Here is a 10,995-nt window from a genome sequence, read left to right on the forward strand (position 1 = left end):
GTGTAATTTCTCATCTTCATCTCTACCTTCCACAATTTTACTAGCTTCTGTGGCAAGTGACCTCATAAATAAGACTTTATTGTAAATGTTACCTTATTCCTGTTATCGTTTTGTACAGTGGTCAGCATATATAAGTACACACCTCACAAATCTATCTTTTCAATTCTTATTTTAAATAGAAAGCTATACAATATTATATTAGTGAAAATACATTAGATGAGTCAGTACTGAAGCCAAACCTGGAGCTTATCTAACAAAATAACTTACCATAACGGTCCAAAAACGAGTACACCCAAATGTATTTGTTATAGAAAAATATTAAATACATTTTTTTTGCAATATTTTGCTTGAATTCAATTGTCTTATCTTTCAATTTCTAAATATGTTTGGTGACTAAAATATTAATTTAATAAATATATCCGTTTAATAAATCTGCTTTGTTTAAATGCACCAAAATACATTGTCTATATTCACTGAGAAATGGATACAAATATTCATTTTCAAAATGGTTGCTGAGCACTGCACATGCACATTTTCTGATCTTTAGACTGAACATGGAAAAGCAAGCTGTTGTCTAACTCTAATCTATCTAGTTTGTTTAAAGTCAGGAAAAGAATCACTGACATCATTATAATCACAACCCTATTGTTCTCAACACTAAGGACTCCAAGCTGCTTTCACAATATGAAAATATTATGATGGAAAGTGGAGATGAATTGCAGAGGCAGTGCGCCTTAATGACCACTGTAAGAGTGCTGTTTCCTAATCCTCATTTATTATTTCAGAATTAAAATTGACAGTTAATGTTAATGTGCGCTGCAGCAGAACATTAAGAAAAATTTAAATATGTAATATAATGTGTATTTATATAGCCACGAAATATGTATGTATGGCCACGAAAGTGCTTCACAATTATGAGAGGGGTCTCTCTACACCAACATCAGTGTACAGCATCCACTTGGATGATACGATGGCAGCCACAGGACAACGGCGCCAGTGCACTCACCCCACACCAGCTATCGGTGGAGTGGAAAGAGTGATAGGGCCAATTCGGTGGATGGGGATGATTGAGGGGGAATTTATCATGGCCATGTGGTCAGGTCATGATGGAGGTAATTTGGCCAGGACATCAGAGTTACACCCCTACTCTTTACATTAAGTGCCATGAGATTTTTAATGACCACAAAGAGTCAGTCTGATCCAAAAGACAGTGCCCTCTGACAGTAAAGTGTCCCTTTCACTATACTGGGGCATTAGGACTCACACAGACTGCAGGTTGAGCGCCCCCTGCTGGCCATACTAACACCACTTCCAACCTAGTTTTCCTATGTGGTCTCCATTCCAGGTACTGACCAGGCTCAGCCCTGCTTAACTTCACTGAGTAACCAGTCTTGGGCTGCAGGGTGACATAACAGAAACATGCGCAGGAAATATATACTGTATATACATATATATGTATGTATATGTATATATATGTATACTGTATATGTATATATGTATATATATATATTAACACCCGTCACATATACAGGCATAGTTTAACTGTTAATGCCATGAGTTTACTCTACAGGGTATGTGTGAACTGGTTTTAAACATGTACCATAAGTTGAATGTGTCATGTTGGATTAAAAAAGAATTTCAAATGCATTAATGTGTATGCGCACATGGCTCTGTAATCTGCCCCTATAAACTCCCTTTTTTGTAAGTAGGCTTTATAAAAACAATTCTAAGAATGCTAATGTGAGGGATGTTTAATGCATTAACATTTGGAATAAATACTTTAATCAAATGTTTAAAAACAAAATATCAAATTATGATCTGTTACTTAATAACAAACTTGCCGTTTAAGACAAGTTCAGCCAAAAAATTAATAAAATCTGTCATAATTTTTGTTTCTTTAAAATCATAAGATTTCAGTTCAATTCCAGAATAAACAAAGCAATAATATTTAATAAAACCTGAAAGATTTCTGTCCCTCTGCTGAAAATCCACAAAACCAAACCTTTTGTTGCTTCAAAAATAAGATATTGTTAGAACTCCATTTGATTTAGTTGTCTGAAGCATATTTAATTTTGACATTTGCTTGATGCATGAGATTCATCAGTGTTGTTTTTGAAATTACAGAATGAACAGAATATACATTTTTGAGTGAACTAATCTTTTGAGATCCTACATTCATTACCCTTTCCTTTTTTGCCTGCAGTTTAACTTTGGAGACATGGCTGTTCATCAGGCCATTCACACTATAGAGTATTGCCTGGGCTGCATCTCCAACACGGCCTCATACCTGCGACTCTGGGCCCTTAGTTTGGCTCATGCTCGTAAGTGTGCACACACACACACACACACACACACACACACACACACACACATGTTTGTTTTAGTGAATTGTGGGGACATTCCATACACTGAAAAAAGTTAAACTACTGTGTCGTTAATTTAATGTAAATAAATGTTTTGCTTTGAATTAAATGACGTTTTTTAGAATCAACCAAGTCAAACTATAATTTGAGAGAAATTATTACATTAACTTTGATGTTTATCCCAACCTAAACTTTATATATTAATCTATGGGTAAAAAAAAAATCCATAATAAAAATCTACGTTGTACACTCACCAGCCACTTTATTAGGTACACCTGTCCAACTGCTTGTTAATGTAAATTTCTAATCAGCCAATCACATGGCAGGAACTCAGTGCATTTAGGCATGTAGACATGGTCAAGGCAATCTGCTGCAGTTCAAACCGAGCATCAGAATGGGGAAGAAAGGTGATTCAAGTGACTCTGCATAGAGCGCAAATGCCTTGTTGATGCCAGAGGTCAGAGGAGAATGGCCAGACTGGTTCAAGCTGATAGAAAGGCAACAGTTACTCAAATAATCACTCGTTACAACTGAGGTATACAGAAGAGCATCTCTGAACGCACAACATGTCAAACCTTGAGGCGGATGGGCTACAGCAGCAGAAGACCACACCAGGTGTAACTCCTGTCAGCTAAGAACAGGAAACTGAGGCTACAATTCACACAGGCTCACCAAAATTGGACAATAGAGGATTGAAAAAACGTTGGAAAAATTTCTGCAGTGACATTCAGATGGTAGGCGTTAACAAACATGAAAGCATGGATCCATCCTGCCTTGTTTCAATGGTTCAGGCTGGTGGTGTAATTGTGTGGAGGATTTTTTCTTGGCATACTTTGGGCCCATTGGTACCAGCTGAGCATCGTGTCAACACCACAGCCTACCTGAGTATTGTTGCTGACCATGTCCATCCCTTTATGACCACAGTGCGTCTTCTGATGGCTATTTCCAGCAGGATAATGCGCCATGTCATAAAGCGTGAATCATCTCAGACTGGTTTCTTGAACATGACAATGAGTTCACTGTACTCAAATGGCCTCCACAGTCACCAGACCTCAATCCAATAAAGCACCTTTGTGATGTGGTGGAATGGGAGATTCCCATCATAGATGTGCAACTGAAAAATCTACATCAACTGCTTGATGCTATCATGTCAATATGGACCAAAATCTCTGAGAAATATTTCCAGTACCTTGTTGAGTCTATGCCATTAAGGATTAAGGCAGGTCTAAAGGCAAAAGGGGGTCCAACCCGGTATTAGTAAAGTACCTAATAAAGTGGCCGGTGAGTTTATATTGAATGTCTTTTTTTTTCTTGAGCACAATAAATATTTTGGATTTAGATTAAATTCAATTTTAAACTTTGAACCAAAGTTAAATTATATTTGAAAAAAACTAAATAATTTTTATCTGTAACAAATTACAGTAATTTTTTAAAGTCAGTTCAAGTGCTGTATATTTTTTTCATTGAAGGTTTCTATTGTTTTTATACTGTACAAGCTGTATGTACAGAAAAATATGTGCATTATTACTTTCTGCTAAAATCACGCTGCATGATTTATAAACCTTTAAAATGCTGGGGATATGTCCTCATATACTGTATCACCTTCACCTTGTAATATCTATGCATAACCCATGTTATTATACTAAATCGTGTCATTATATGTCACAAAAACACACGTATATCAAGAGCACATCCACTGGCTTATTGAAATATAACTGGATTTTTCTCTCTCTATCAGAGTTGTCTGAGGTGCTTTGGGGAATGGTGATGCGCCTTGGATTGTCCTCTAGAAGTGGTGGGGGATTCTTTGGCTTGTCGATCATTTTCTCTGCCTTTGCAACGCTAACAGTGTGCATTTTACTCATCATGGAGGGATTGTCTGCGTTCCTGCATGCTCTGCGCTTGCATTGGTAAGGCACAAACACACCAGCAGAGCTGTAGTTTAGTGTGACCGTACCTAAAAACGAATATTTACAAATTATAACAATTGATCTCCAACATTTTCACTGACTTTACGAAAACTTTACTCTAATTTCAATCAAAAACCATACAATAAAAGCTACTCAGCTAATTCTGCAGCCAATGAGCGTGCTTGTTCAACATTTAAAGGTGATGTGTGTAAGTTGACTATTCCAAAGCATAAAAAACCATAAAATGTTTCCAGATATTTAGGAAACATGCTAAGTGAACATATTTGGGTAACGCTTTACAATAACGGTACGTAAATAATGGTAAATAATGACGTAATTAATATGTCAACTAAACATCGCTTTATTATGAACTAATGATGAGTTAATGCATGTGCTAATCATGAATTAACTTTACTACAACATGAGTCTCATGTGTGAATAGCAGCTACCTTAATTACTTGTTGTTGTTAATTAATGTATTAGTTTAAGCTAATGTAACCAGCATGAACTCATGAGCTGTTAATGTGTAATTATGTCATGACTTTACTTGGAGGGGCACCTCATTTACTCATCCTTAACTCCTCATGAACTCCTGTCTTTAAACTGTTTATGCTGATGTTGACTGAACACTTTTCTATTGTTATTTGGTGTAAACGCACTAGACGGACATGTATAAAAGCGTTCATGAGTAGTTAAGAATGGGTTTATGACGATGTGCCCCTTCAAGTATAGTCATGATATGATTATACATTAACATATCATGAGTTCATGATGGTTAAATTAAGCATAAACTAATATTGTAATTAATACAATAATTAACAAACCAGCATGTGCTAGCAATTAATTAAGGTATCCATTAAGGTATCCATTATTCACACATGAACTCATGTGACTCATGTTCTAGTTAAAGTTAGTTCATGATTAGCGCATGCATTATCTTTATTAATTCATAATAAAGTGATGTTTAGCTTATATATTAACACATCATTATTTATGTACCGTTTTTATGCGTTCTGTGTTGGAATATCTGTCTTTGTTTGGGTCTCCAAAACTCCGCCCACTGCCAGTTCACCCAATTATATTTCAGCACTCTGTGTTGTCTTGGTGGAAACAGCGTATTTCATTTTGTCGTGAAGGCTGCCTCAATGTATGTGGTTTAAGATATGAACTCCAGAGAATAGTAGCATCCTCCAAAATGGGACACAGATTCAGAGTTATAAAAATACACATGAGGTGGTTTTATTCGTAAATAATATAAATATTACGAATGTAATCTGCACGTTGACTTGGCTTGCGATGACAGGGAAGAATGGTTCTAATTAGCAGGTAAACCAAAGGCAAAAATTCAATAAACAAGTAAATAACAGGTTGAGAATGTGGTAAGATCTGAAAATGTGGTAAAAATCAGGCTGCCACGAGGGCTTTTCTTTTTCTGGATTGCTTTAGAAAACACTGTCGATTGGGTTTAGGGAAGGGGTGATCAGGTCAATCGTGGCTTTTGAAAACACTATCGGTTGGGTTTATAGAAAGGGGTGATCGGGTCAATGTGTGATTTTGAACACCCTATCGGTTGGATTTAGGGAACGGGGTGAGTGGGTTGATTGGTCAGTCACTTGACAGTGGCCTCTGGTGGTTTTACGCAAGAGCAGCAGGCGTGAATAGCACTTGCGAGAGAAATTTGAAATCTCAAAAAAGCGCACCCAGCGTCCTCTGGTGGATTCACGAAAACAAAAACTGCAAAAACATCGTACCTCTTAGGACAAATTTCACGATCTCCAGAAATGTATATAGGGGTACGAATCAATAATGAGCCTGTGTTGACATTATTAGAACCCGAGGTGATCATTGTCACAGTAGTTTATGCTGTTGTTTAGCCACAATGTTGCAAAAAAAGAAAATAGGAACTGATAGCCCAGCAGTTGCCATGACATATTGCACAACATCACTTTGGGTGTCCTGAGTTCGAATCCCACCTCATGGAAAAATAAATATTTACAGCACGATATAAGTAGCACTACATGACACTACACATTTCATACATTCATTTTCCCTCGGCTTAGTTCCTTTATTCTACAGGGGTCGCCACAACGGAATGAACCGCCAACTTATCCATCATATGTCTTACACAGCGGATGCCCTTACAACTGCAGTCCAATACTGGGAAACATCCATACACACACAATCACACACTCATACACTAAGGCCAATTTAGTTTATTCAGTTCACAAATAGCGCATGTCTAAGGACTGTGGAGGAAACAGGAGCACTCGGAAGAAACCGACACCAACGGGGGAGAACATGCCAACTCCACACAGAAATGCCAACAGACTCAGCCGGGGCTCAAACCAGCGACCTTCTTGCTGTGAGGCGACTAACTGTGCTAACCACTGAGCTACTGTGTAGCCACACACACTTCACATTTCATTATAAATACTACATTTTGACATGATAGATAGATAGCAAGTAGAGTAAAAGTATCTGTTGTAAATATTATTGAAAGTATAAGTAAAAAGTAGCTCTTTTAAAAGTACTCAAGAGTAGGGAGTATTATGCTGTTAAAAGTTGATGCATTTACATGTAATTTGTGGATGGGTGTAAATGTAACATTCTGCATTTAGTTATTGCTCAGCAGGCACACGTCATAAAATGTTATTATTAGGTTAGATTGTGACGTCAGGTGACCAAAAGTCAATGTCTACCTAGCGTCTAAGGACAACATTATTTTGATGTCCAATAACGGCGTCAAATGACGTTGATAATTGGTTGATTTTAGGTTGTGTTAGAAAGTGAGTAAAATCCCATGTTGAGCCACACATCTTAAACCAACGTCATATTGACATCAAATACTGACATTTATTCATCAGGTATGACAACCAAAATCCAACATCTGATAGACGTCATAGTGGTAACGTCCACACAACGTCAAGCTGTTACATCATTAGACGTTGATATTTAGTTGATTTTATGTTGGTTGTTAGACATTGACGTCGGCCTGACGTTGACTTCTAACGTCAACTCAATTTTCATTTCCAAACAAAACGCAACATCGCCATGACGTTGGGGTACAACGTCAATCTGACGTCATGTTGACGTCTTGTGCCTGCTGGGTGTTTAAGGCCATTTCGGTCATCATACAATAAACATCTGTGATCTGTCTTGAGGTAGTTCATTATGTGATTTACTTTCTATGTGCGATTTGATTGGACAGGAATTGCAGGTTTGATTTTTCTAATCCCCATAGACAAGAAAAAATAAAGTAGTGATGGCATTTTGAAGGAAAATAGTGGAGTAAAAGTACCAATACAGCACTAAAAATGTACTTAAGGGAAAGTAAAAGTACACCTTATTAAAACTACTTAGTAAATTACAATTTCTAAGTAAAACTACTCACTTACAGTAGTTTGAGTATTTGTAATTTGTTACTTTACACCACAACTTACTGGGTCTCACTGGTTCAGTATTTCCCAAAAGTTGAAGTTGAGGTAAATATTTACAGAAAGATGGTGTTATATACATAAAATACTGCACGAAACACCATGTTAGCACACAGTTTGGTGAAAAAGCGTAAAATGTGAACTGTCGCATATTGATCATCACCATCCAATTCATGTTGAAAATATAATATGAAGGTTGAAATGCTTTAAAGCACTTATGCTCTCTAATGCAACCAATAGATTGACATCTACTTGTTTTTTTATACATATTTTCAATCGTTGCCAGAAGAGGTCATATATTGAAAAACAGCTACTGCACGCTAAAGTCACAGCAAGAACAAGACTTTGAGTAAGAGGCGCTAATTCTAGCATTTCAATGTCATTCCCAGCCTGACTCATTCCGAATGCTTTCCACGGACGGCGCACACACAGATAGGTTGGAGGTAAATTAGGTTGTTTTTATTTGTTCCGTGTGCGGAAAGCAGAAAGAGTCTTTTCTCTCATGACTCAAATATGTACCACAGCAGCGAGACATTCCTCCACTCTTAAATATTCCCATATATTATGTATTTTTAAACTCTCACAAAAGCAAGCTGTACATCTGGAATAAATGTTCCCTCTTTGTGTTCATTGCTCTTTTTTCCCATTTACCCTTCAGCTTCCAAGTTGAAGGCTTAGACGGAACATCATTTACTTTTTAGCATCTTTTTAAAATTTTTTTTTTTTTAAACAATTCCTTGTCATATAATCACTCACTCGCCGCTTTCTGATTGATTCCAAAAGTCTGCATCTGGCCATTACCTTGCTCAAAATCTCACCCTTCAGTTTAGAAATATGTTCTTTCAACTGCAAATCCAAACACTCTTATCTGAGGGCTGTTGATAGTGACGGAATGTGTGATTACAGCTCCTCGCAACATAATGTTTAGGGGTAAACCTGGAGAAACTGAAAGACACAGATAGGGAAATACCTTTAGCATTTAACCCACCTAGCTTATTTCCGAAATAAAACTTTAACATACAGTAAAAAATATGTTGAATATGGTACACTGTTTATCTACAAGCATAGTATCTCCCTATTATCCATTAACTGTTAATATAGCTGACATTCTTGCTTGTATATAAGTGTATATGTCTTTTGCGCTGAACATTCTGAGCACATCAATAGAGGCCCATCATTTACAGTCTGTTTTTAATGTGTAACTTATAATTTTTCCGGTATTAAAAACTGATACAGAGGGAATTTAGCAGATGTGTTAATCACAGTGGCAGCTGGTGGAATATTTGCTAGGTAGGGCTGTACCACATCCTACAGTTTTTAAGCAAACATTGTAGTATCGTTCAATGATAAACTATTAAACATAAAAAAATTACTGAATGAAATGATAAGACTAGAATTTGAGTGGCTAAAGAAGTAGTTCATCCAAAAATGAATTGCCCTATAAGATCAACACAGGCTCATTCTGAAAACGTAGCCCTATACACATTTCTGGAGATTGCGACTTATGTAGCCAAAGCTACGTACTATGGCTGCATTTAATTTTTAAAACGAATGCTACAGGGTGGTATGACGCCGTTCCTTTTCGTGCTTACCAGCTGACTACTTACCGCCATGTGGACGGCTTTTCCGCTGTTACCAGTTTGTCTGGTGGCTCGTCGCGTACTTTGGCAGACTTGAGACCTGGAGCGGAGTTGACTGCGATGACAATGTTTGAGTCCGGTGAAGAACGATTCCAGAAAGCGCGTAAGACAAAAAAATAAATAAACAAGTAAATAACAAGGTGAGAATGTGGTACGATCTGAAAACATGGTAAAGATCAGGGCTTTTCTTTTTTGGATTGCTTTTGAAAACACTATTGGTTGGGTTTAGGGAAGGAGGAGGGTGGGTCAGTTGAAATTGGCCTCTGGTGGATTTCCATGAGAAGAGCAGGCATGAATTGCACTCGCGAGAGAAATTTGGGATCAGAAAAAGCGTACACAGCAACCTCTGGCGGATTCATGAAAACAAAAACTGCAAAAACACGTACTGCCTGGAACGTATTTCACGCTTTCCAGAAATGTATACAGGGGTACGTATTAATAGTGAGGCTGGGTTGCATTCCTCATATATCCAGACAGCTCAACCCAATTCTCACTCTTTCACTTCACCACACTTCTGCTTTTCAGGAAATGAGCGTAACACACTGTGCGTGAATAAATACTCAAGTACAATGCCGTCAACAGGAATCCACAGCTGTTTTTGATATGAAATGTTCTGCTCTGACATTGGGTCCTTTGTCCTGCCTTTCCTGTCATTCAGGGTGGAGTTCCAGAACAAATTCTACACAGGACAGGGCTTCAAGTTTGTCCCGTTTTCCTTCGAGAGCATCCTAGAGGGTCGATTTGACGAATGAGAGCTACTACACATCTGAAATCTGACCGATTCCCTCTCCTGCATGGATCCCGTCTCGCTCTGTCCTCTGCAGAAGCAGTGCTGTCTGGTGAAGTGTTTGTAAAATGTGACCCCTGACCTCTAAATGCACATTTTTCCAGAGTGCTTATTTGAGATATTCTATGTTCTGTGAGCCTTTCTTCTAGATTTATGGCCCCACTCGATGTAACAGTCCCTCAAAACAGTGTATTAACTGTAATTGATGTTACATTGTGTCAGATGGGTGTAAATCAAGCAGTGTGTAAAAAAAATGTGTATCCTCATAGTGACCTACTTAAAAAAAAATATTTTGTCCTTATTGAAAAGTAAATCTGCCTTGTCCACACAGATTTTTTAAAGGGCACCTATTTTACCTCTATTACAAGATGTAAGATGAACCTTTGGTGTTTCCAGAATGTGTCTGTAAAGTTTCAGCTCAAAATACCCATCAGATCATTTATTATCGCCTCCAGAATATGCCAATGCTGGTGTCTGAGAACATTGTAGTCTGTGGCTTTAAATGCAAATGAGCTGCTTCTCCCCGCCCACCGTTTCCACGTGTGTGTCTGCTTCTCATCATGTTACCTCAGATAAACAGCAGTCAGTGACAGACAAATATTTAATGTATCTGTGGTGAAGTTTATTCAAGCCTTTCTGAAATGATGAGTCACACACAAATACCGTTTGCATATATATATATATATATATATATATATATATATATATATATATATATAAGTGATTTCTGACACCATGCGGCCATGATGATTATAGTGGTTAAGATTTAGTGATTTTTCTACTGTCTTTATTACATTTTTAAAATGTTTTAAACTTATAAATCTTATAAAAATCACTTTATCAAGAGTCGGAACAGATATC

At 37.4% G+C, this 10,995-nt stretch overlaps 1 protein-coding gene across 2 annotated transcripts in view; it reads left to right on the plus strand.

Moving 5' to 3' along the window:
• atp6v0a1b (ATPase H+ transporting V0 subunit a1b) overlaps positions 1-10,791 on the plus strand; it is a 36,180-nt gene extending 25,389 nt beyond the window's left edge. For both annotated transcript variants that reach the window (XM_056450850.1, XM_056450851.1), the window contains exons 19-21: positions 2,204-2,321; positions 4,102-4,273; positions 10,006-10,791. In XM_056450850.1, coding sequence (XP_056306825.1) covers positions 2,204-2,321; positions 4,102-4,273; positions 10,006-10,099 — 384 coding nt within the window. In that variant the 3' untranslated portion in view covers positions 10,100-10,791. The remainder of the gene's footprint in view (positions 1-2,203; positions 2,322-4,101; positions 4,274-10,005) is intronic.
• The last annotated feature ends 204 nt before the right edge of the window (positions 10,792-10,995 follow it).

This window comes from Danio aesculapii, chromosome 24, assembly GCF_903798145.1.
Source record: "Danio aesculapii chromosome 24, fDanAes4.1, whole genome shotgun sequence".
NCBI lineage: Eukaryota > Metazoa > Chordata > Actinopteri > Cypriniformes > Danionidae > Danio > Danio aesculapii.